At 35.8% G+C, this 25,169-nt stretch overlaps 3 protein-coding genes across 3 annotated transcripts; all 3 read right to left on the bottom strand.

Moving 5' to 3' along the window:
• Positions 1-339: 339 nt before the first annotated feature.
• On the bottom strand, positions 340-7,979 carry LOC114541247 (tyrosine-protein kinase receptor torso-like). Its single transcript, XM_028561224.1, has 15 exons — positions 7,955-7,979; positions 7,746-7,877; positions 7,083-7,163; positions 6,246-6,444; positions 5,642-5,892; positions 5,004-5,188; positions 4,356-4,403; positions 3,747-3,864; positions 3,106-3,206; positions 2,360-2,562; positions 1,842-1,882; positions 1,479-1,575; positions 986-1,134; positions 851-879; positions 340-381 (listed from the first exon to the last, which is right to left on the bottom strand). Exons 1-15 carry the CDS (start codon positions 7,977-7,979, stop codon positions 340-342), a joined length of 1,701 nt encoding a protein of 566 aa, XP_028417025.1.
• A 643-nt stretch (positions 7,980-8,622) lies between these two features.
• On the bottom strand, positions 8,623-14,756 carry LOC114541245. Its single transcript, XM_028561223.1, has 10 exons — positions 14,652-14,756; positions 12,533-12,602; positions 12,146-12,360; positions 11,379-11,505; positions 10,555-10,686; positions 10,315-10,427; positions 9,800-9,886; positions 9,394-9,472; positions 9,162-9,203; positions 8,623-8,855 (listed from the first exon to the last, which is right to left on the bottom strand). Exons 1-10 carry the CDS (start codon positions 14,754-14,756, stop codon positions 8,623-8,625), a joined length of 1,203 nt encoding a protein of 400 aa, XP_028417024.1.
• Positions 14,757-20,244: 5,488 nt separating this feature from the next.
• LOC114541253 (tyrosine-protein kinase receptor Tie-1-like) lies at positions 20,245-24,938 on the bottom strand. The gene is made up of 10 exons (XM_028561229.1): positions 24,826-24,938; positions 24,467-24,523; positions 24,039-24,099; positions 23,496-23,596; positions 23,105-23,307; positions 22,054-22,094; positions 21,698-21,794; positions 21,362-21,510; positions 20,967-20,995; positions 20,245-20,751 (listed from the first exon to the last, which is right to left on the bottom strand). Exons 1-10 carry the CDS (start codon positions 24,922-24,924, stop codon positions 20,677-20,679), a joined length of 912 nt encoding a protein of 303 aa, XP_028417030.1. The 5' UTR covers positions 24,925-24,938; the 3' UTR covers positions 20,245-20,676.
• Between the last annotated feature and the right edge of the window lie 231 nt (positions 24,939-25,169).

The following is a 25,169-nucleotide window of genomic DNA, read 5'->3' as shown; positions in this document are numbered from 1 at the left end:
TTGCTCGCCCTTCGTTGTCCACCATTTTGTTTGTATTTTGAATCAATCCGATATCGTGTAATCAAGACAAATCCGATACCAAATGTGTATCGAATCAACGTAAGTAATCCGGTACGAAAACTAATAATTCCATTGACATTGTATACATTTTAATTAATAATAATTTCAACTTCATTCTTTATACTTATGGATTGCGTATCACACTTGGTTTGTTTTATGGTAATTTTAGATCTATGTAATCTTCCTATTGTTTGTGCATGTTTACAACAATATAATTGTCTGTAATTGTATAAATTGTGTCTCTTTTAAGCTCGTTTTCACCCAGTTTCACTTGTTGTTTCACTCAGCTTTATCGCAACTTTCATCATCGCTGCTTCTGTCCTTCAAAATAAGCGAATATCCTAATTCAGTAATGTTTATAAATAGACTTGTGCTAACCAACTTCACCCCAGTGTTTAACAAGTATCTAGTATATCATAGGACGTGTTTTAACGTATTAAAATCAGACATCTCAATTATATATATATATTAGGGATGGCCTATAAGTCTTGAACCTTAATCAAAGGTAAGATGGTAACTATAAGGCATGTCGATAAAAAATGATATCATTTTTCCGTCTTTGCCCTCCGAGGAGCTCCATCCTCTGGAGCGAAAACAGTATACATAGGGTGAAAAGTGGGCCCCTTTCTGAATATATGGATTACCGAAGGTCGACTGTCCTTAAATAACCCTGACCCTAACAGGAAGTACATTGTCTGTATAGTCCGATTTGTCCATTTATCGACAAAGGGCTAAAAAGTGTACGATGAGCAGATTTAAATATTTATAGATTTTAGAGATGTATATGTACCTTGTCTATTTCTTCAGAATTCTCTTGATCTGAAATAAAATAACTCAATAGAAACCAGGACCGTTTTACACAATGAAAACGTCACAACATATGAAGACGCTTGTTTTGGGTCTCGAGGGAAAATGTTTAACATACCTTCCTTTTTAATGGACTGTTCCATTAGACTGTCTAAATTGACGTAAATACGCCCAGTATTTCGAAGTTCTCCCAATGTATTGGACAGCTCTTTAAATGTTGGTCTGTCTTTTGGTAGATGACTCCAGCATTTTGACATTATCTGATATCTGAATAGATGCAGCAAATTTAACTTCATTAACAGAAAACTGTTTTTTCTCCTAAGTTGAACAACGATACCAAAAAGATCGTTTGAAAAGTTCTGCTAGGGCTGCCGTGCTGCGACGTATAGTCATGCATCTGCGCATGCACTGTATTTCATTACAACCTTTCTTGAAATAATACACCTTTCCCATTATAACATTAACGCGGTGAGCCTGATTTTACAGGAAGTTTGATTGGCTTCGCAAAACTAACCAGCCAATCAAACTTCGTGCAACATCATGCAGACTTCCTGCGCTTGTCATTATGAGAAGGTCTATTCTGATGATCACGACGGTACCATCTTACTTACATATCATCCGTACAGTTTTCCACCTTCTCCAATCTCTTTCCACTTACTAAGAATTTCTCAAGGTCCCGATCCGAGACCGCTGAGTAAGGCATGTTCCCTTTTAAGATACATTTTAGAATACATTTTATTACAAACTAAAAATTACATTTTTTATGGTGTGGGTATCACTGATCTGAGTATACTTAAATTAAAATATCCCAAGATGCTGCTGAGCATTGGGTACAAAACAAATAGCGAAAATATATACTTTCTCCAAGGAGGAGTATGTCAAGTGACAATTATGTTGTGTGTTATTAAATATGCATGTAAAGAATTCTGCCAAGCATCGCTTGGCTCTGATACCAAGCATAATACTTCACTTACCCAATGTACATATTTCCCACAAAACAACTCCAAACGCCCATCTGAAAATAGAAAGAATTAAGAATAAGAATATTGTATCGATTTTGGTATTCAAATTCCAGTTCGCAAAAGCTTTGAATGACGTAAAAATTCGTCCTACTCTCGGCCATGGTGCTACGAAAGTTGTCCGTAAAGGGACAAAGAAAGTTGCGGCAATCTTCTCTTCGATAGCTCGAAGCTGCATGCGTTTCTGAATGTTATATGCAGTATGCACATAGATTTTCCCTGCATGAACCCATCCTAATCAGGAGCGTTTCGTCCGTGGTAATGCACTTGTGTTACTCGGGTTACGTGTGTTCATTGCATGGTAGTTACCAGTCACTGATCACAGTCAACACAAGTGTGTACTTTTGGGCAGAATACTATCTGCCCTTTTCACATTGCGTGACAAGTTTTGAGGCCGCGAAGCGTCACCCCAACTTAGATAACTTATATATTAAGAATGCTCATGCAGTTCCTTCAAGCTAGTAAATACTCACACGTCACTGGCGGTAGAATAACTTCGTTCTTGTATCGCTTCAATTGCCAACCACCGGAAAGGAATTTTCCCGATAGATTTTTGCACGTATGCTCCTTCACGTGACAAACCAAAATCTGATATTTTCAAAGTTTTGTTTTTCCCAAGTAGTATATTCCTTGCGGCCAAGTCACGATGAACGATGCCATGGTCCGAGATATGCTTCTAATCGAGATAAATGCAATAGCATAAACATCATAAATGTCATGCATTAATATGTTATAAATAATGATAAGCATATTTTAGGTAGCTAGTTGTCAACTTGGATAGAAACACTCTTTCTCGTTAGATCCGGACTTCAAAGTGGGAATATCCGCAAAAAACTGCTTCCAAGTTATGAGTTTGTAAATTGTAATAATTATTGCATGTATGGCGAATGACAATTATTTTATACTAGTATTTGTTTGTGGTGCATGCATTCAAATTGATAAAAGAGAGGGGGGTGGGGGTGGTTCTCAGATTCAATTAGAAGGAGGGAGGTAAACAATTTTTCAATCTGATTAATCTTGTATAATTTGCCCCTGAAAATACTCTAGCGGCACCACTGAGTAAAACAACTCCTTAATGCAATAAGAAAAACGTTATTAATCACCATTATCACCTATATTTATCATTATACTTGAGGCGGCCGAAATGCATCTCTAAGACGCACATTATTTTGTAATGTTTTGAAAAAAGATATGGTATATATATTTACTCAACCATTACCATTCCGACAGCAATTTGATGTGAAAATGATTCCAGTTCTTTTGAATCCAAAGCAGCTCGGATTTCCTCTTTTACTCTGATCGAGATCTCTGCATTTGTATCTAATTATATGCATAAATTACACAGATATCAAAATAATGACAATTATAAATCATTCATTCACTCACTTGCGCTATGCTCTTGTATTTAGGTTTAATAGAGTTTCTCTCATCATATTAACTTTACCTGTGAGGCTTGCTACGTAGATCACAAGTTGGTCTATTATGCATGTGGTACTGTTCTGTATTCGAAATCGTATTGTATCTATGCTATGTAATTTTGCATGCATAGCGAATTTAGAATCAACAGTTTGCTATATATATATATATATACCACGTGTATTTTAACGTGGGTAAATAGTGGTTTTCCGCTAGGCGGAATTTTTCGACCAAACGAAATTTTTCGTCTGATATTCTTTTCAATTGCGAGAATTCGACCGTAGCGGATTCCCTTCACCGGTCACAATTGAAAAGAAAATCGAGCAAAAAATTCCGTCCGATCGAAAAATCCCGCCTGGTGGAAAACCTCCATAACGTATCAAATGATTTGTGGATAAGTGCATGAGGGTTTTCCTACAAATTGTTTATTTATGGTGTAATTACATTCATCTTGCTTTATTCTTTCGTCTTCCTCTTGTTTTTCGTGGCTTTTTCTTAGAAGTAGAGAAGATTCCGAGTCTTCTGGGTTTTTACCGAGCTTTCTGGCATTCTGGAAGTATCCCTGGAAACATTTTCAATTGATTTATGGTATAATAGTTATAACTCTTAACGATTCAATAAATGGAAAGGTTTGGGGAAGTGTCCGATGTAAAAATACGTGAAAAAACATGAGATTTTAAAATACACATATATATATGAAATGATTGTCAATACAATATAGAAATTAGATTATAATAGTTATGGCAGTTTGAAATGAAGAAGAACAAGCGACTTTCTATATAATTCCGATTATTGCCAACTATAATTACATGAGCTTACATGCACGCGGTCAAATGACCACATTTACTGGCCATTGAATGTCACACGTCATTTTCTTTCTGTTGACTGCACGCTTACAACGTTCCGTTAATAACCGGTAGTTGTATAAATGTTATGTAGTAAATTCTTGCATACATTGAATGCAAAATGAGCATGATTTTAATCAGTTATGAAATAAAACTAACTAACAAACAAACATGCAGAAACATACAGACGTACACGTGATATCAATACCTTGGAGTTTGTCACATTGTCTGTGCGCGCAGCTACGATATCGTTACACTATAAAAGAATAAGAATATTCCAATAATTTTCCTGTCGGTAATGAATCGAACTGTAGTATATTTCAATCAGTGCTATATATACTTGACGCCGGGTCCCAAAAATTTCCCTTTCAGGCTCCCCAGTCCTCCTGCTTCTAAGCAAGCTCCTTCTTCGCCTTTGGTGTCCCCAATCAAGAAATTTCTCTGTTTCGCTGTGGTCGACTATGGTCGTATATAAGGCTATATTTATATCAGCTCTTCTGCCATTTGATGATTAAGTAGCAAAAATAAATTGATTTTTCTCAGTAGGCAATGAGGAATACTCTAGAGATTTCGGTTTCAAATTATAAGTGAAATATCGGTAAAAACATTAGGTAATTTTTATTCACTAGCTTGATTCCTCACGAAATAGGCAATTTATTAAATTGATTGATTGTTTGATTGATTGATAAATTGATTGATTGATCGACTGATTGATGATTAGAATGATAATGTATTAAGCAATAGAAAACAAACTTTACGAAATGGATCACCAGCGTCAATCAGTACAAGCACTGATCACGCCATGCAATCTTATAACATATACACCTGCATGTTTGATTGGTGAGACATGTTTTACCTTCTTTTTAAGAGCTCTCAGATGATTAAGCAAATTTCCACCTGGCGCGTATTCCAACACTAGGCATATTGGACGACACTTTGTGCAGCAACCGTACATATTAATGACATTTTCATGTCCTCCAAGGTCTTTCATTAAATCGATTTCCCGTAAAAAATTGCTGAGGTCTTCTTCATTGGCAGATTCTGAAATGAATTGACAATCACTTATTTTATCTTCGAGTTGCACATGATGATACACTATGGCGTATATTTATTCAAATTTCGACTTTCGATGTTCCTAGAAATAAATTTTACTGTCTTTAAAGTTTATAACGAACGCTGCGCCTTTTCAGAGTCCGCGGTCGAAAAAACTGACTAATCTCTTTTGAGTTTAATTTAAAAGTAACAAGCATAATTATAACACAATTATTGTATTCCTTCGTGATATAGGGACGGATAAATCCACCCATAAACTCGTCATGCGTAAAGCCATACGTTTAATATATCATTTCGGCTAGATATTTGTTTATTTCTCAACAGCAGCCACGTGTTGTAGAGAATGCGTTTTCAGTACAGCAGCAGTCAAGCCGTAATTGCAAATAAAACTGAATGACAATGTACTACTATCCATCTTTAAAAAGTGTCGGGGATATCAACCTTTTAGTGTTTTTATCGCAACTTCTGTCACTTCAGGATTGCCGTTAATTCCATTGGCTTCACCAGCGTATACTCTTCCAAACGCTCCTTTGCCAATCATTTTGTGAAATCGCACAGAATCGGGAGGAAGTTCATATCGACTAATCGGCTCCAATATACATTCTGGAATCTCGTAAATGTTGTCTTGGGAAACGTAAATCAAATTCATCACTCTTCCGTCCGCCTCGGTTCTCAAAATCTCCGGGTCAACACTATATATAGTCCATAAGAAAGATATAATTCATGTCCAGTCAATAATATGTAGTATAATATGCATGTTATATGAAGTCCTGTAGTATCATACTGCGCATGTGTGTCCACATTGATGTCATTTTCATGAACCTCATACTCTTTATATCGTATGTCCATACCACTGAGCTATATAATAATTATGGATATATATAGAATTATTATATAGCTCAGGGGTCCATACTTTATTGAAAGTAAGTTCATGCACGTGAACGTAATAGATCCTTTCGATAAATGCGTCACAAGGTTACCTTTCTAAATTTAGAACGGTCACTTCATTGTTGTGATTTTTTGATGAAATATAACAAATACTTACGATCTTACATCGATGGTTCTATCTAAATTCATAGCAACCATAGCACATTCAAATTCCTTTTCTATAAAAGTCATTTGCCTCCTGTGACGTCTTCTTAAGCAAACAATGAGGAATACAGCAATTACAATCACAGCGACCGGTGTAAAAACTGCAGCAAATAAATTAACGCCTGTGTTACTTGCCACCTTTTCCTCTTTTTCTAAAAAAATACGAACAAATTACATGGTGCATTATATATACGAGAAATGCGATACATATACGCTTGTATTCTAGAAGCTCATGCACTCACGCTCAACTCATTAATTGATTGATTTGATCTTAATCTTTTCATCACGTTTCCATGGCGGTATTTCCACGTAGAAGATTTGTATGTTTAATTTTGACTGGATGTATAAACACACTAGTGACTATGTTTACGACGAAAAATTAAAAAATGTACAACTCAGTTAAATCCTAGTTCTGAGACCGGTTGTACGAAGGCTGCATGGATCGATAGCCCTATCCGCCATAAAGGAGTTTTTTAAACGGTTCTGAAAATGTTTGAAAAGCAATAAAATTTCAGCTTTGGAACCAACAATTGTAAAAGGGGCCGGATCCTCAATTTAAGAATACTATAAGATTATAGTCATACATGCAAAGTTATTCCTAAAAACGGAATCTCGATTGAAAAAAACACTATCCGCCTGGTGGTAAGCTCTATCCGCCTCCGTACTATATATGCATTAATCCCAACACCGTAAATCCTTCACATGCATGCGCGTGAGCTTGCAGTGCTTCGTAGATATTGGGAACATTATTATACGGTAACGTATATACCGTATATATAACATATCTTACCTACACAAAGACGTCCTCCCTCCTGATTCGGTATACATTTCTCATTTGCCCCACAAGGGTTTATTTCACATGGATTTTTATCTAGATTATATGCAAAGATTATATACTGAAAACATTGAAAAACGTAAACGTCTATAGATGAATAGCTCTTTTCGAATTTCTAAATTTTAGACTGATGCTTTCTGCGGCCCAAATTAGAGGCCATTTTCACGGTCCCCGTTGATCAGCAGGATCTTTCTAACATATATCACTCCCAGTCCATATAGCGTGACGATCTTGTGCAACCCGCCTAGTACGGGTCAGGTCATTTTCATATATCCCCACGATAAGGGGAAATTCACTTCCTGCCTTGCTCTGGGATCGGAACATGCATATAATTTTGCTATATCGCAGCGCTCTTATTTCTCCTAACACTCATTATTTCTCCTAACATGCACTCATTATTTCTCCTAACACTCATTATTTCTCCTATATAACAGGGATCACAGATTCATGTTGAAAACCTTTATTTTTCTTTTGTGATGATGTGACAGTCTTGCCCAGACTTTTTCCATATCCATGCACGGACGTTGATTTTTTTTAGACTTCGCATACACTGAATTGGTCGCATAACTATATCGGCCGTAAATTACATAATTGTTGAAGTATGGAAGGTATTTTTACCTATAATACATTTATTTCCACTCTCAACAAAACCGTTGTTACATCTGCATTCAGTCGTCGACCCAAAGGTACTTACACGATGACAGGTGCTATTTGCTTTGGCACAGGTGTGGTTCTCGCATGGAAGATAAACTACAAAAACCCCACAGCTCAATCAAAGAAACAGTTTGCATCAGGTCAAAAGGGAAACACTGCATGATAGAGTTTACTGCAGTTATCATAGGCTGCATTCATATATTTTGATTTTATTTTTGTTTGCATAAGTGAATTAGTTCTATATTTGATTGCTCTCAATTCAACTATAGAAATTGATTTTTAAAAGAAATAATCATAAACACTGCTCACTATTGTTACAAAAAGCCAATCACAAAACTGGACCATATTATAGGCAGATATATAACTTCAGTACTGCCTAATTCGAACCGAAAACATGCATGCATGTTATATATAACTACTTACTTTTAAACGACACAGAATGCCTCTTTTTAAATTCACAGTGGTGATTCGTATATCCAGTAATCTGTAAAAAAATAATGCATGCAGAGTAAATATTAATTTCCAAAAATATACAAATATAGAAATGCTCGTCAAATTACATATCACAACTGGTGAAAATATACAGCAATACCGAACGCCAAAACATTTAATAATTATGATAATATATACCAATATCCAATATTGTGTATCTTCAATGTTTAATTTAGAAACTGTTGCGTTATGTTGAAAAACCTATAAAACGATTAACATGATAGACACTTATGATAATAAATATGACGTTAATTAACTCTTGTAGCCTCTAAGCATCAAACGTGAAGAGTTTATCATGAAAGCTTGACAAAATATATCTCGCTACTATATATGCATGAATGTATGTACTTTATATGTATGTGGCATATCCATCGCTTACCTTAGATGACGCGTTGTAAAATTTTTTGTATAAAACCTCCTCGGTATCAGAGTTAGATAATTTGAACTGTAAGTACGTCAAATTGTTCCCATTTCTCCACATTTTATCACTCCAAGTAAAATACCCAGTAGCAGTCTTTGATGTGTCTCTTTCGAAAGTCGCGTTCAACTCGGTCCTTATGTTAACCACCAGGCCGTATTCATCTGAGCATGATTAAATTAAACATATTTAACAAAATTAGACATAATTAAATTAGATATAGTTAAATGTATAATTTAATTTAATTAGATATAATTAAATGTTGTTATAATTACACATATGAAAGATTTCGTTCAAGCCTTTGGCTAAAAGGCTGCCTCCAGCTTTCATGCAGTATACCATGAGTTATAAATTCATGTTTTAGGGTACCGAAAGTCTACAGCATAATTATATTAATTACTTTGTATTTTATATTTACTTTATATGCTTTGTATACTAATACCTTAGCTAGTTATGGTAATAATACTTACATGTACATCCGCACATTCTAATGTTACTGATTTTTATACATTCTGTAAAAAATTTGTATAATTATATAGAGATTTTTCATTTGACTATGACCATGTTTTCATTAAAGAATGAACAAGAAAATCAGGTCAGGTAAGCGGAAAACTTAAGAACATGTGAGGTTAATGCTTCTAACCATACTTTTGTTTGCTCAGGAATCATGCCTTGTTTCATTGAGAAAGCCTTTAAACTTACCAGGTACGTGGAAAATCCAGCTCCTTTTTGTTTGGGGGAGTGTAGCCGGCAGTACATGAGAACCATCCACAGCCTCCATCTTTATAGAATATAAAAACCTCACAATGGACCCAATACCATTTTATGGAAGGTGGCCATGTCAATTTTTGACGCATAACAAAAAATATGCCATATTATAGGCTTATTAGCAAACATAGCGAGAGTGATACTTTGATAAGTTTTACAACATTTCGCAAGAAAACTTCAGTAGAAAGTCTGTTGGAGCGTGTGTACAGGGTATAGCCTTACTTGGGAGTAACATTTTCGGGAGAACGGGAGGGACATTTTCGATTTTTAATATATGTCGCAACTTGCATGAATACCAGAGATTATAGGAATAGGAGAATACAAATATTTTAAAACATACGCTCAGCTTGTACCAACAATTATAGTATAGGGATTTTGATTCATCATCTTTGCTGAAGTTTGCCTTTTCCGTTTCGGTGAAGGTATCCTTAGAAAAAAATTATGATCATGCGTTTAAATACAAGTAAGTAAAGTACCATGCATGCTAAATACTAATTAGGTTGGCACAAGTTATATAAGTTGTCACGTTCATTAGTATCAATATAATGTTTCATCCTAATTAGCATTGTATGCATGGAGCAAATTTATTGGTCGACAACAATGCGACGTATTTGAAGTAATTTAAAACACTTGAATTAGCGTTTTATCATATCTAAAACGCTCAGTTGCGCCTCGTGTTTTGATGAAATTTGATAAAACGCTCTTTCTCGTGTTTAAACGCTACTCATGCAACCGCAAAAAATTGATCATTTTAAGCCTATAGGTTTCGTATCAATTGAATAGATAATTAACCTTTAACTTTATACATAATTATTAATAACATTATATTATAACTGTAACATTATATATACTTACGATCGAAACATTTTTTTCTTCAGATTGGACATCTCTTTTATCATAATAGTATGCAATACATTCACTTATTTGGGAAAAGTTTCGGAGAACGTGAATCTTGCCTGTTTCATTGACTAAAAAGAGATTGACAACTTCAGAGTATATATACAAATCTAGACCTGCTTATGGTTTAACTCAAAATCGGGTTATATACAAATAATCACACAACTTATTTTTGCGACGTTTATGTCATATACATACACGTAGTACTTGGGGTCCAATGAAAAATAGATCCTATATCAACACTCTTTGGACCTGTGTGATAACTAGGTATCTCTGTCGTCAATTCCAAGCGTATATTCGTCACACCACACGGAGGTTTTTCACAAAGTTCTAAAAAATGCAAGTATATGTTCATGTATCTGAGAGAAACCATGTGAGACAGTAACTAGGGTGTGAAAAACGCTCATTATTTCCCACGATAAGCAGCAATCTCTTACATGCGTGGATCTTGATTCGAGTCTTATACAATGCAGAGAAATCCAAACTAGTTAAATCTGTTTAAATCACAAGCCCTTTTTGGGAGACTATGATAACTGCATGAGACGTCTTCGAAATCAGTGGAAAGCGTGTTTACATGCAAGAGTTTCAATAAAGAGCATGCAACGTTATTGAACTCAAATATATACCGCATAAAAATTGGTGACGTGTTTCATCAATTATAAAGATCACAAGCCACAATAGTTATGAAATGAAAATGTTACAGCATGCAAGTTTAAGTGAAATATAACAGCATATAACCATACACTCTATACATCTTCTCAAATGAAACCGAGCTATCCATGCAAGCCTGCATTTAACTCATATAGAATGCTAGTATATGAGACCTGCATGTGCCGGCGTTTCCGTCCTGAGTGGCGTTGCCAGCCTGACTTTAATTTTTCACTCTTTATACTATTAGTTCGAAGAACAAGGACAAATAACACCAGGCACATGATAACTCAGTTTTGTTGAGACGCTTTATGACGTCATGATCTCAGATCAGCTGAATAGTATGCAAGTTTTAAGTTTTTACTTATATATACCTGTTGTATTTATGTTACTACTCCAGAAACTAAATGTTGACGATCCGTCACGTTTTAGGGCAATCACTCTGACTCTATAACCAGTATTCGGTTCAAGGTCTTCAATTGTATATTTTGTATGATTGGTCTGTATTATATAAAAAGCGGAAACATATAACAACTATATATATATACAAACAAGTATTTAAAATCTGCTATGTATTTGTGGATGATACACATTATGTATGATGATCCCCACCTTCGGAATTTTAATTGAATTAAAATCATAAAAGGAGCTCTATATTTTTTATTCCTAGCTATACTACATGTCACGACGCTAAATGATGCTAAATTTGTTATATGAGCATGCAGAAGATAGACGTAGAATGAACTTACATCATACATAGATGATGTGAAGTATACCCTATATATCTTCTGCTTATAACAAACATTTTAGGCGACGCGACTGTCGCGACATGCATGCAGTTGCCTGTTGAAGTAATATTATAGAGCTGTGTCTTCTTAAGTCAAAGATAGAGTCTCCACTTTTTGACTCTTGCTCAATTTGTTATTAGCATGGACTTTACCTCATCTCTAAACAAAATGTTGTTACTGTTTTTTTTTAAATCGGATTTTTGTGTATATGTCTGTCATGCATGTCCAGTCAATTGAAAGTAGTGGTTTTTAGTTTGAATTTGGAATGTTTTAGCGTATTAATTTTCAAATAAACAACCATATCTGTTAGGTCGTGGGAAATTGTAATCAGTGCTGGTATAATGAGAACTTACAAGGAAGTATTTCTTTGTGTAAGGAAATACAACAAAGTACTGGCCTCTCTCTTGACGACCCCATAATGGCTTAACTTCTAAGATATAATCAACTTCACTGTGGTTCTTCAGCTCTGTTGTATTGAATTGCACTCGTATTTTCTGCCACCCAGCTTCAACCAGACTCGGTGCTGCTAGTTTTCGCAAACCACCAGCACTTTCAAACTTTTCAATGGCTATATACAAAATGAAAAGGAAAATCATTACTTTTTGACGCTAGATGGAGTGCCTTGCAATTGGGGGCCGTGGTAAGGTTAATGCATGTAATTCATCGCTTGATTGATTGCATGGTACAGGTTCAAATAATGGATTTTAAAGATGTTGCATGTTCCGTTGAATTTTACTGACCTTTTTTCACGTGGGAGCCAAGATACTCCTGAAGACATTTCGTTTCGCAGAAAACTGGATATTTCACGAACTGATGATAAAACAAAAAGAAATAAGAATAGCCAATGCACATGCATGTACGTGTCATAGCGGGGTTGAAGTTAATAAGTTCACAGCAACTATATAGGTACATAATCCATCGCATGCGCAGTGGACGACATGCGCTATACTTTCTTATTATTATTTCGATTAAAGATTAGTCCGTAAAGTGCAAGTCGACTATGCATTATCTCGATTCTGGTTTTCAATAAATTAATCATCACCGAAAGATCACATTTCCCACCCAACGTTTCGACACTCCGGTCAGGGGTGATCTGATGTTAAAACCCTGATCCTTAAATAATCTGATGTTCTTTTAAAAAGGTTTCGAACTGACGTTTTGTTTCGCCTAAATATTTATTTAAGGTTCGGAAAAAATATGTCCCGAGCATCGCCTTTCGACCAAACAGAAGGCGCATAGGAAAACATTCATGTCAACTATAACAGCTACGTTGCTACTTTGCAACTACAACATTAGCTACATTGCTACTTTGCAACCCATAATTTTCTGGGTCAATTAAATAATCCATTCTTTAGAGATTAATAATTGATATACCGCCGGCAGTCTTTCAGTACTGAGCTTGTTCGATAATATATCGATATTTATGGCTGATGGCGTGATGCTTTTATAACGGCGCAGACATTTGCATGCATATATAAGCGTCAAATGCATTATTTTAAATAATCTATTTTAATACCTCATTTGGTTCGCATGCACATTTTGATATATAGGCCAATATATAGCCAATAACGAACATCCTTTGTCCGCAAACTACTTCACAGCGCGAGCCTACATGATAAAAACTCTTTTTATTGCATGCAGTATGTATACACGTTTATGAAGCTAATTTTTTTAAAACTTTAAAAGGATCATATACATACATATTTTGATAATATAGCTGTATATATATATTATATAGTATTACCAACCGCAAAACAATTAGCAAGTTTCAAATTGAAAGTATACGTAAGTTATATACACCGCGAGCATAAAGAGCACCCAAATTTTAATCGTGAAAAAGCTAGTACACAGGCCCAGACGCCGTACGGCGTGGCAGTTTACTACAAAAGCATTTTTTTGTTGCATGTATCCAGAAAAAGGAGAGTTCTAGGGCAAGCGCCAGAATGGCTAGAAGCATGTATGCAAATTCATACATATGCAGGTATAAACAAAACACAATCCAATGATCGATGATTTTGAAATAAAAACGAAATATTTCTACCTCACTTTTGTCGCCTTGATTTAGTCTATATTTTAGACTTTCCAACTGTTTTAAATTGTGGTTCCGGATTTTAAAATACAGGCATAACTACAGTCTAATTGCGTTTAGAAATAGCGGTGTCAACATTTTGTTTTATATGTATCCGACAAATAGTAACATTACTTTAGTGCAATAAATTGAATTACAACCACGCAATCGTGGTTTTTATTTAGCTAAGTATGTGATCCGTGCCAGCAGCCATGCAAGCGCCTCTTACACGCAACAGACCACCGGATGGAGATGGATTTACACGACTGAATGCATGATGAAGATGATGCCCATACGCTGTATATACTTCTTGTGTCGTGATAACGTGTTTTTTATTTTGTTATTTCTTGCGGGGGTAGAAAATTTACCAAGACATGCATCAAAAGGCCGGGAACGTCGGAACGAAAGCGGGAATTATAAAGTTGCTCGCTGCGGTACCGCGCAGAAGTGCTCTAAGGCTATAAGAATAAAGCTATTAATTGAAGACCGTGACAAATTTAAAACAAAAAAGTTTTGTTTTGCTTTAAAAGCTTTAACCCAAAAGTTGACGTTTTGGGTTAAAGCGCGCAAATCTGCATGTTTTTCTAATTAATGTTGCTTTTACTCAGATCATCTGAGTAGCTAGTAGCTATATTTCGGATAGCATTCCTAATCAAACCGCAGTAAAGCATGAACCCACTCCTCTTAAGGATAATACTTTAAAGTATGACCTAACTTTCGTGATCGACACAGGTAGTATACTAGCTCGTACTGACCGCTTGAGTGTCGTTTATAAACAAAGTTTTACTTACTTTTTTCTCGCAATTTTTCACACATCCTTCGATATTTACCTCAAGGGCCCCACATAATACAATCACCGTAATCAGGAGACAAAATGCTTGTTCGCAAAAGTGCATCGTGAAATTAATGCGGAGCTCTCGAACAAGGCAGCAGACGAGATGAGCTAGCGGCCGTATAGCGAGGACTGAATAACTTCAAACAGCTATAAACCAACTGTTGACACTCAATTCAAGTGGGAGAAATACACATATCGAGACCGGCATTGATTAACTTTTTATATACTGCCATAGCGGCGGACTGGGGGGAGGGCACAAAAAATTTCAGTTAAAATTTGCATTTTTTTTTAATCTGCATGCATGGAGCTTTAGAAACGGCCATTTAAGAGCGCATGCAGGTACATACTATATACATACATTACTACAACCTATATACATAGTATACATACAATTTCAAATGAATTTGAAAATGTATTTGAATTTCAAAACATTTCCATTGAAAGTGACTGTATTATTAAGCGACACATCTAGACATATCACTGAATTAGTTGCCATGGCAAGCAAGCGTGACACGCGACCTCAGAAAAAGAGTGTGGATTCGGAAATTTGTAGTTGCTGCCTATTTATAAATTATGTATGTAGGGACTTTAAGATACACCAAAACTACGACGCGGACGTGAATCAATTCTGTCTTCATGCATTTCTACAGTTTCACAACAGGAATAAAAATTATATACGGACTGCTTTTGGTATAAACAAAACCAGCGACGTATGTAAAATAAACTATACTGAATTAAACTGCAGCTGGGTTCTTAACATGCACTACCGGCTGATTTCATGTCACGTCCGCGTCGTACATTTGGCGTATCCTAAAGCCGGTTTTCCACAAGCGATATTTTTCGCGCGAAGCGACTTTATTCCTTTGTATTTGAGCAATTTGTTCCAGATGGTTGCAGTTGATAGCTCTGAAACAAAAGTAAAATGTCGCTTCGCGCGAAAAATATCGCTAGTGGAAAACGGGTTTAAAGGCCCGTTTACACTTGAGATTTTTTTTTGCGATTTTATATTTTTTTTTCTTTTGATAGATGTGAACCGCAGTGAACGAGTAATTAGCTAATTACGAATTCTGCATGTGATGTGCACGGGCTCCTATTTGAACATGTGTAACTAACTAATCAACCGCTCGTTCACATCTATCAAAAGAAGAAAATCGCACATAAAATTGCTGCAAAAATCGCAAGTGTAAACTGTAAGGTTCCTATAAAATACACCATTGACGATTTAGACAAACACATTTTAGGCGAATGTCAATTGATAAAATATTTTTCTTTTCATCGATGCCACGAAACTTTCCCACCGAATAACAATAATTTAACTAATTGCATGTTCATTATATTTTTATTGTATAACCATACAACGTGCATGGTAGCGTCTTCGGTCGCGCATAACTTCTCATTAAATGTGGTTATAAGAACTGGTCAAAAAGTAAAAATTTACAAAACATTCTCCTTATATACGAAGGCTGTTGAGTCGAAACGTCGAGAGGTATCTATTTTACTTTTTAGGAGTAATTGTTTATTAATAGTTTACTCTCGATATGACGGATAAAGAAATGTGTTGCAAATTCCTTGAAGCGAGGCAATCCGACGTATACACCGCGATGGATTTGATATGAGCGTTCATGTACAAAGATATATATATATATATATATATATATATATATATATATATATATATATATATATATATATATATATATATATATACCAGATAGGTTGATAAAATTTCGATCATGCGAGAGAGATACATCAATTACCGAACGAAATATTGCAAAATTCACTTGCATTAGTTAATTTACACCTACCTTTTTCTTACAGTTGTTCACACATTGTGAAATTTGAATTTGAATATGAAACGTTTCAAGGGCCTCGCATAACACAATAACCGTAACAAAAAAACGAAAAACTCGTCGACAAAGATTCATCGCGGAGTTAAATTTCTACGAGAAAAACGACAGCATGTATAAGTAATAAACATAAAACCGAGAACTATAATTTAATGAGATAAGATGCACGAGCTTGCCTTATTCGTATAATTTAATATTTGAATTCACTTACGTTATATTTGGTATAATGCTATATTATATTATATTTTATAATATTAACTTTTGGCGGGCATTTTGGTGTATTTTGCGGGCTAAAAAGACAAATTTGAAATATATTTTAGCCTGCTGATCTAAGCGACTTATCAGACTGAGAGTGAGAATGACTGAAGTGTTTACCGCGATAGCATATTTTTTTATACAAAAATTGCCCTTTAAAGTTAGAATATTGGCAATAAAGTTTATATTCTTGGGCATAAATATAATGTGTTTTGACCCTCCTTGCAGAACACATCAGTTTTAGCCCTCGCTACTTTAAAATGGGTTCAGAGTCACCCAAAAACATATTTATGCCGGCGAACAACAACTCTATTATTTTGCAATGCAAATGCAATGTGTTCGTCCGCTGTCTTAAGGCATGAAGCCAGCTCTCATAACTCAGTAACCGTATAATTTGTCAGTTTCGCGATACAGCAATATAGTAGTGGGAACTATAGGAATCTAATGAAAATTAGCTCACCGATGAAGGATAAGGCATTCATAGTGAGGTATACAGGCAGTAACGGTATATACCGGAGTTTTTTTAGAATAAAGCAATGATTAATGCGGACATTTTTGGATTATGTGTTCGGTCGCCGTCGGTGGAGCTGGAAGCTATACATGCCAATATGTCTTTTATCAGGCAGTTTAAGATTGAAGTCTACTGCGTAAGAAGACCGAACTCCAGATTATTAGAAAAAGGGCCTGGTGAGCCAGCCATCAGGCGCTGAGATGGAAAACAAACCTCATCAATATATCGTCGACTATATGTCAGAGATAAATTTCATATCATTGTGCCTGTGGGCAACAATGATACAAATCATGATTCATATTTAAATAGACAATGTAAATATAGTTTTAGCATAGTAGTTCTAACCTTTAAGCTTTTTAAAATACATTTTGTAATTATTGTAGTATATATATATATATATATATATATATATATATATATATATATATATATATATATATTGATTCTGAAAAGCCCTTTTCATTCATTCATGCATTCATTGATGCGTTCTTATATTCTCAGCCCCAATATACGTATAGTGACAGATGCATTCAAACGCATGAAAGCAAACATATATGCATTCCGTTATATTCAGGAACATGCATGTATCATATTGTAAAGCTTGTCTATTTATGTCACCATCAGTCGGCGATGGGCATTGTATGAAGTAAACGATCGCTTTATACTGCATGTTTCGCTTTATATATAACGCGCGGGATTTGTTTTTTCAATAGTGACCCACAGTCGATAAACACGCATGCATCTATATAAAGAGGAAGACGTGTTAACTATTATAGTTGTAAATACAATGCTTTAAACATTTCCCTTTGTCGTTTAATACTACATATTACATAAAGTACCTCATTGTTGATAATGTGCGATGATCATTTAGTCTTTCAGGTCGTAAATCTGCACGCAGTTCGTGAATTGCAATGCCAATACCGGAAAGCGACGTGTGATTATAATTTATAGCTACAATGCTTGCTTAATATCAGAACTAAATTTATGCGTGCTGGGACTGCTGCCTGCTGGCTCTCCAGGTGGTCTAAATGCACGTATCCGCATTCGTTTAGCGTTTGTTTTTCGGGTACCATGCACACGTATCCGCGTATGCAAATAAATTTATAATATTACATTTACAGTGCGCGCGTTCTGATTGGTCGAGAAGCATTTTCTATAACTGTATAGAAACACGGGAATTTTCCCGCCGAACTTGACAAGCGAAGCGATTTAATGAGAATTTGTAATTGAATCCGAATTATAATTTTACAAAATCTTTTTATTGAGTTATATTATAAAGAAATACAAAATATTTTTTCCTGTGTTTCTATACAGTTATAGAAACACTTGTGGGAGTCTGGCAGAACTCGAAATAACGTGATTGTTTCTGATTATGTTCGTTTTCATTATAATTTTTCGTTCTCCCAAATCCCACGCGTGTTTCTATAAATGTATAGAAACACGGAATATGTTTTCTATTTCTTAAATTCTTTTAATTAAAAAGTTTAACAGCTATGTCAAAGACCAACATATTAGTGTTCATTTGAAATGAAAATCCACAAATTTTATGCTATAACGAACAGCCGAAATTTGAATTGGTTTTAAAATAGTATTCAAACGTGCTCGCTTTAACCATGGATGGTAAAAGTGATTTTATTATCCATGCATGCTTTAACATCACGTGAGTTTTAAAACCATGTCTGAATACGCTGGTCGCTAGAATTGCTTTCGTGATCGCTGTGATTCTACAATTTAGAATGTGTCTTGATTTTGTTTGTATGAACTTTCACTATTATTTCAACTATTATTTCACATATTTAGTCATATTTTTCGAATCGTTGTGGAAAGGACGCGATTTTGGCAACGATTTTTCAAAGTTTTGAATTTTTAACAACATGCGTGCATATATAAATTTTATAAATTCTTGGGATTACTTAACGATGATACATTTTGACTGCTTTGGCGTCCATAGATTCCAAATTTTGCTTCCATGCAGAATTCAATTTACATGCTTCTGAAAACTCAAATATCGCCTCGCATTGACATCGTTCGGTCCGCGTAGACCTGGAGAGCGTTTCCAAAAGCTTGCAGTTACGCTATGCGTTTTCGCCGGACATACGTGTGGATGCTAACGGCTGTATTCTAAAAGCTCACTCACACTCAAACTCATTGAGTGGGAGATCTTAATCTTCTCATAACGTTTTAATGGCGGTTTTTCCAGCCGAACAGGGGCTTGATTTTCAGTGATTAATCTTATATCTTTCCATCTATTCAGAAAAAACTTTCCATTCATCAGCATTAACAAAATTCATATATGTCCCACTCAATGAGTGTGAGTGTGCTTTTTGAATATAGGCGTAAGCGTAACAGCGACGGATACGTGTGGACGGGATCTTGTGATCACATGCACTCATTGAAAAAAAAACGTGAAATTGAAAATACACATCATCATGCAAACGAATTGCATTATCAACCGGTCGTAGAAGACATTAACGCAAAAGAAATTGCCACGTTTTCCAATATACGCACATATTGTATTCATTGTAATATATTGTTAGATGAGAGTATGAACATGCAACAAAGACCACACTATAATTAACGTCTCTTAGGGCGGCGACAACCATTCAAACGGCAGGGCATCTCTGTAACGAATTTCACATAAATAAAAACCAGTGTCTTGCACTATTTACTTTTACAATGGCAGGATGGGCAAAATTTTCGGAGCGGTAATCGGGAAGCGAGATTTTAAATCTTCCATATGCACGTCAGCGAGTTTGTTATGGAGATAACGTAACGTGATGTTGGAGTTTTGCTTGTCAGTTTATCGTTATGGCTTCCAGCCGTGTTTTATCAGTATACGTCTGGCTTTGTTGTTGATACGTGATCGTTGATCATCAGTTTTCTTGTTATATAATTATATTCCTATAATGCTCCTATAATACTTTATTGTTCTCCTCAATATGTCCTAAATCTTAGCTATACTTTGAACAGTATCAAGATATATGAACATTTCAGTAACACATATAGTTCATATAGTTAAGTACTTTTAGCGCATGCGCGAAAGAACAAGAACATGTGTTTGTCTAACGACTATAGTGTATTTTAGTTTACATATCTCATAGTTACATAGTTTCCATATTCTATTCTACAACCTGAAAAGTGGAAATTGAAATAAAACGAGGTGGGTGCAGGATTTAATTAAACGGAAATTGTTCGCGATGGCAGGATATAAAACCAGTGCAATACCCTCTAAAAAAGCCAGTACAATACCCTCTAATCTAAAAAATTCAATTCATCATGCGTAATCTACTGCTATTTTCATTCCTCGATGTTGCATGCGGCAGGCTTGTTCTTTTTTGTACTTTATTCTGTACTTTGATCAAATGTTTTCAGCCAGTTATCAATGGAGTCTCGTTTCTAGGCGAATCAACGTCATCACCACTTTCATCGCAGCTGTCACTGTCCTTCAAAATATAAGCCAAAAATACCGATAGTGTATGTGTAAGAGCGCTCGTTAGAGGGGTGTGGAGGGTTGTGACACACCCGTCTTTTGTAAAAATAGTTCGAAAATGGCGATTATAATTGCATGGAAAGTATTTTCAGGGGGCCGTTTGCATGCAAAGTATAAAAAAAACAATTCAAGGATATTTTGAGCTATTCAGGCGATTTCATATTATACCTTTCCGATTTCTTCAGAATTTTCATCACCTAAAGTTAGAGAAAATTCTATATCAGTCACACAATGCAGCCAGGGAGCAGCGTGGCAGTGTCTTCAAACAACTTAGCATCAAATGTGGTATAACAACTGCCTAAAATAGACAAAAACACCTCTCGATGTTTCGACCTGGGGCCTTAATCCCTGAGGGCCTTCGTCAGGAGAGTTTGAATATGATACTACCCTGACGAAGGCCCCCAGGTCGAAACGTCGAGAAGTGTTTTTGTTTATTTTAGGCAGTTGTTATACCACATTTGATGCTAAGTCACACAATGCGTTCTATTGATCCCCATGCAGTTCCCAGCGTTAGATGCGATGCTCGTTACCGAGGGCGGGTCGCTTAATAATGTTCAACATACGTTCATTTTCAGTGGACTGCTTCACTAGACTGTCTACGTTGACATATATACGTCCTTTATTCTGTAGTTCCCACAATTTATCGTACAGTTCTCCAAATGTTGGTCTGTCTTGCGGTAGATGACTCCAGCACTTTGACATTATCTCATATCTAAATAGAAGCAAAAGATTTAACTAAACGATATATCTTTTTTCACCCCCTCAACAACGATGCAAACAGTTTGCTAACTTTGCTCAATTTACTTTCAAGACAGTTCTGGCTATATACTAAACAAAACTTCCCAAGTCCGACCTTGCGAAAGTAATTACAACATTCATGGCAGCATGATTCATCTTACATATTATCCGTGCAGTTCTCCACTTTCTCTAATCTCTTTCCACTGAGTAAGAAATCTTTAAGGTCCCGGTCCGAGACTGTCGAATACGGTGTGTCTCCTTAAAAATAGCGCAAAATACAAATCTCAACGCCAGAATAACCGCATACTAGCACATTCGCAACTTCATGAAGATAAATATGGCGAGCTTTCAACAAAATTGTGCATGATATTTCAATTTTAAAGCTTGTGTTGAATCTTATCTATGTTAGCCATCTGCATGCTGCTATATCCTTTCCGTTGATGCATGTGGTTAGGTGAAACATTGAAAAACTTTGGTACAAAATAAGGGGGGGGGGGGTGAAATGACAGATTCTTACCCAATGTACATATTTCCCACAAGACAATTCCAAATGCCCACCTAAAGGAGTGAACAAACCTGTATTGAATAACTCATATAAATAAAATCCTGGTATTCAACAAACATCGCAATTGTCGAAATTACCTCGCAAAACCCTATAGCTATCATTAAAATGGGTGCAAAAATCGTGGTAATCGTTAACTACCGATACTATATGATTAAATTTGAATACTATATAGCTAGCGTGATCTCGCCTGCATACCAAAATTGCTAAGTTGTATGCTTCTATATGAGATAAAGTTGACAGTTGTTGCATGACAAATCAGTTACACAGATTATACATGACATGCAGTCATACAGAATATACATGGTTGGAGACTAAATAAAAGTACAATACAATTAACTCATTCACTATTTTTTTGTTCAGGTTTATGCAAAAAACGGTTCCTTTCTCGTCACGTGCATGTCTATTGTATTTTAGCCAAATTTACCAATGGCTTTCGTCTTGCTAAGCTCCTCAACCTTGACTTGAAAAATTGTTAATTATAGGATTGTTATTGGTTTGTCGGTGCAAAATACAATAGACATGTGATGAGAAAGGAACAATTTTTGCATAAATCTAGCTACCTCAACATAGTTAATGAGTTGTATTGTAGTTTTATCGGTGGTCTCCAAACCATGTATATTCTACTAACTGCGGTATAACCGGACGGGTTTTTTCCTATTGTCTCTCCTCCAGTCAACGTTTTGAACCGGTTTATTTACACCACGACTGAGAAGCGTTAACCACTAAATTTGAGAACGTTGAACTTACACCATAAGGAACAGAACTTTTTGGTTGGTCGAGACACTTTTTGGGATAGCTCAGCGGCGTAGCCAGAACGATAATTGGGGGGGGTCCATATTCATATATTCGTGATACGCAGGATTAATTTCTTTTCAAATCAATTGTTTTTACAGTCTGTTTACATGAATATATGAATATGGACCCCCCCAATTATCGATGCTGGCTACGCCAGTGGGATAGCTTCAGTGGAAAAGAAAAGACAGGCTTTAAAGTAAATACTCACACGTCACTGGCGGTAGAATAACTTCGTTCTTGTATTGCTTCAATTGCCAACCAACGGTAAGGAACTCTCCCGCCAGGTTTTTGCACGTATGTTCCTTCACGTGACAAACCAAAATCTGATATTTTCAATATTTTGTCTTTGCCAAGTAGTATATTCCTTGCAGCCAAGTCACGATGAACGATGCCGTGGTCCGAGATATATTTCTATGCAGATATGGATAAAAAATGGATATCACGTGGTATAAGCTCGACATGACCAACTATAAGCCGAAATTATGTCTATCGACGCGAGGTAACAAAGGGGCATTCAAACAACAAAGGAAACTTTATTTCAAAGGGAGTACTTTAAATGTGAGAACCTAGGTAAAGCACTGTATATTTGAAAGTATTACCATTCCGGCAGCAATTTGATGTGAAAACGATTCTAATTCTTTTGAATCCAAAGAAGCTCGAATTTCTTCTTTTATTCTGTTTGAGATTTCTGCATTCGACCCTATAAAGATTTAATTATCATGAAATGACGTTAATAAACCGAAAGCAATTATTTCTGCTGTGCTCTGGGTATAATAACAACTGACTTGAGAAAGATAATAAAGTCGAAACGTTATGTTTTTGTAATTAACTTATAAATGGCTTTTTGCCTGCATGGTGATTGCCCTATATCAGGCAACGTACTAATGAAAACACGGTTAAATCACGCGAGCTATTAGTTTAATTGTTGACGCGTTTGAACGTTTGAAATATCCCGCGAGGAATTTTGTGAAACACGCATTTTGTTAAGTACTTAACAGCGTTTGTTAAGTACTTAGCGTTTGTACGAAACAGGATGTTAAGTATAAAACAGGATGTTAAGTACGAAACAGGATGTTAAGTACGAAACAGGATGTTAAGTATAAAACAGGATGTTAAGTAGTTTTGCATGTATGTGTGATCACCTCCATCTTTTGTCACGCTCTTTTCGTCCGATGGCATTTCACCTGGCTCAGTGAAGTTTTCCTGAAATGATATCATGTATGTATTCACACTCTTTCCCTGTTATAAATATGTATATATGCACACTCTAATAACGCCTTTGGGGCAAATTGAAAAAAGAGGTTTCAAAAAGCCTGCCCCGTCGGAAAATACCTAATTTTAAATCTGCCTGCATGCATGCACGAGTAATTGAAAAATTCTGCTGCATGTCTTATCAAAAAAGATTCTTATTCTCCTGCTTTCCCTTGGTTGTCTCTTGCACATCGTTATATCAGTTTTTGAAGTATTTGAGAAAAAATGTGAATATATATAGTCTAGAGTGTAGAGATCATTCTTTCTTTTGCCCAATCTGATGAAAATATACAGATATATATCCATGTAGTATCACTACCTCTTTGGAATTTGTCGGTCCGTCATCTGTACGCGCGGCTACTACGCTATCTTTACACTGTAAAAAATTGTATATAAGCATATGATGACTACTTACTTGATCGATCACTATAATATATGAGCTATTCTGCTCTCTAGTATAGCAAACACGTGAAGAAAACGTGCGTCAGAATACCGTAACTTGTAGCAAGTCTGTTCACAAGCTTGCAACAAGATTTGTTTGCACTGCTTGCCCCATAAGGGGCTGACGAGTTGGAACAACTTATTAATAAGTTGTAACTATAACTTATACATATACTTATAGGCTTGTATCACTAATTTTCTGAAACACTGAATGGGCGTAAAACGTATGTTACATACCTTCTTTTTAAGAGCCCTCAGATGATTAAGCAAATTTCCACCTGGGGCGTATTCCAACACTAGGCATATTGGACGAGTTTTTGTGCAGCAACCGTGCATTTTAATGACATTTTCATGTCTCCAAGGTCTTTCATTAAATCGATTTCCCGTAAGAAATCACAAAGTCCCTCTCCTTTAGCGGATTCTATAGCGTAAGGCGAATGATAAATAATCCTACATGTTTGATGTTTCCATACAACGATTTTTAACCTTTTAGCGCGTCTCGGGCGAAATGTGCCACGTAAGAACGCACTATTATACTGAATACTATTGATCAGCATGAAGGGGCGCAAATAGGGAGAGGT

Source organism: Dendronephthya gigantea, unplaced genomic scaffold (genome assembly GCF_004324835.1).
Source record: "Dendronephthya gigantea isolate DGI-Jeju-01 unplaced genomic scaffold, DenGig_1.0 000277F, whole genome shotgun sequence".
NCBI lineage: Eukaryota > Metazoa > Cnidaria > Anthozoa > Malacalcyonacea > Nephtheidae > Dendronephthya > Dendronephthya gigantea.
Note: the sequence above shows the minus strand (reverse complement) of the source record. Positions and strands in the feature narration are given on the sequence as shown.

What these genes read in the sequence shown, in the direction of transcription:
- LOC114541247 (XM_028561224.1), bottom strand. Translation starts at nt 7,979, where the DNA reads ATGAATGCAGCCTATGATAACTGCA. An exon ending in TGGAAATAAATGTATTATAG is followed by an intron (nt 7,164 to 7,745) that starts GTAAAAATACCT and finishes CATATAATCTAG; the next exon opens with ATAAAAATCCATGTGAAATA. An exon ending in ATCAAATTGCTGTCGGAATG is followed by an intron (nt 2,563 to 3,105) that starts GTAATGGTTGAG and finishes TATCTCGATTAG; the next exon opens with AAGCATATCTCGGACCATGG.
- LOC114541245 (XM_028561223.1), bottom strand. Translation starts at nt 14,756, where the DNA reads ATGCACTTTTGCGAACAAGCATTTTGTCTCCTGATTACGGTGATTGTA. An exon ending in ACACAAAGAAATACTTCCTT is followed by an intron (nt 11,506 to 12,145) that starts GTAAGTTCTCAT and finishes TATATAATACAG; the next exon opens with ACCAATCATACAAAATATAC. An exon ending in TAGAATGTGCGGATGTACAT is followed by an intron (nt 8,856 to 9,161) that starts GTAAGTATTATT and finishes AATCATGCTCAG; the next exon opens with ATGAATACGGCCTGGTGGTT.
- LOC114541253 (XM_028561229.1), bottom strand. Translation starts at nt 24,924, where the DNA reads ATGCACGGTTGCTGCACAAAAACTCGTCCAATATGCCTAGTGTTGGAA. An exon ending in ATCAAATTGCTGCCGGAATG is followed by an intron (nt 23,308 to 23,495) that starts GTAATACTTTCA and finishes ATATCTGCATAG; the next exon opens with AAATATATCTCGGACCACGG. An exon ending in TATTCTACCGCCAGTGACGT is followed by an intron (nt 22,095 to 23,104) that starts GTGAGTATTTAC and finishes TCACTCCTTTAG; the next exon opens with GTGGGCATTTGGAATTGTCT.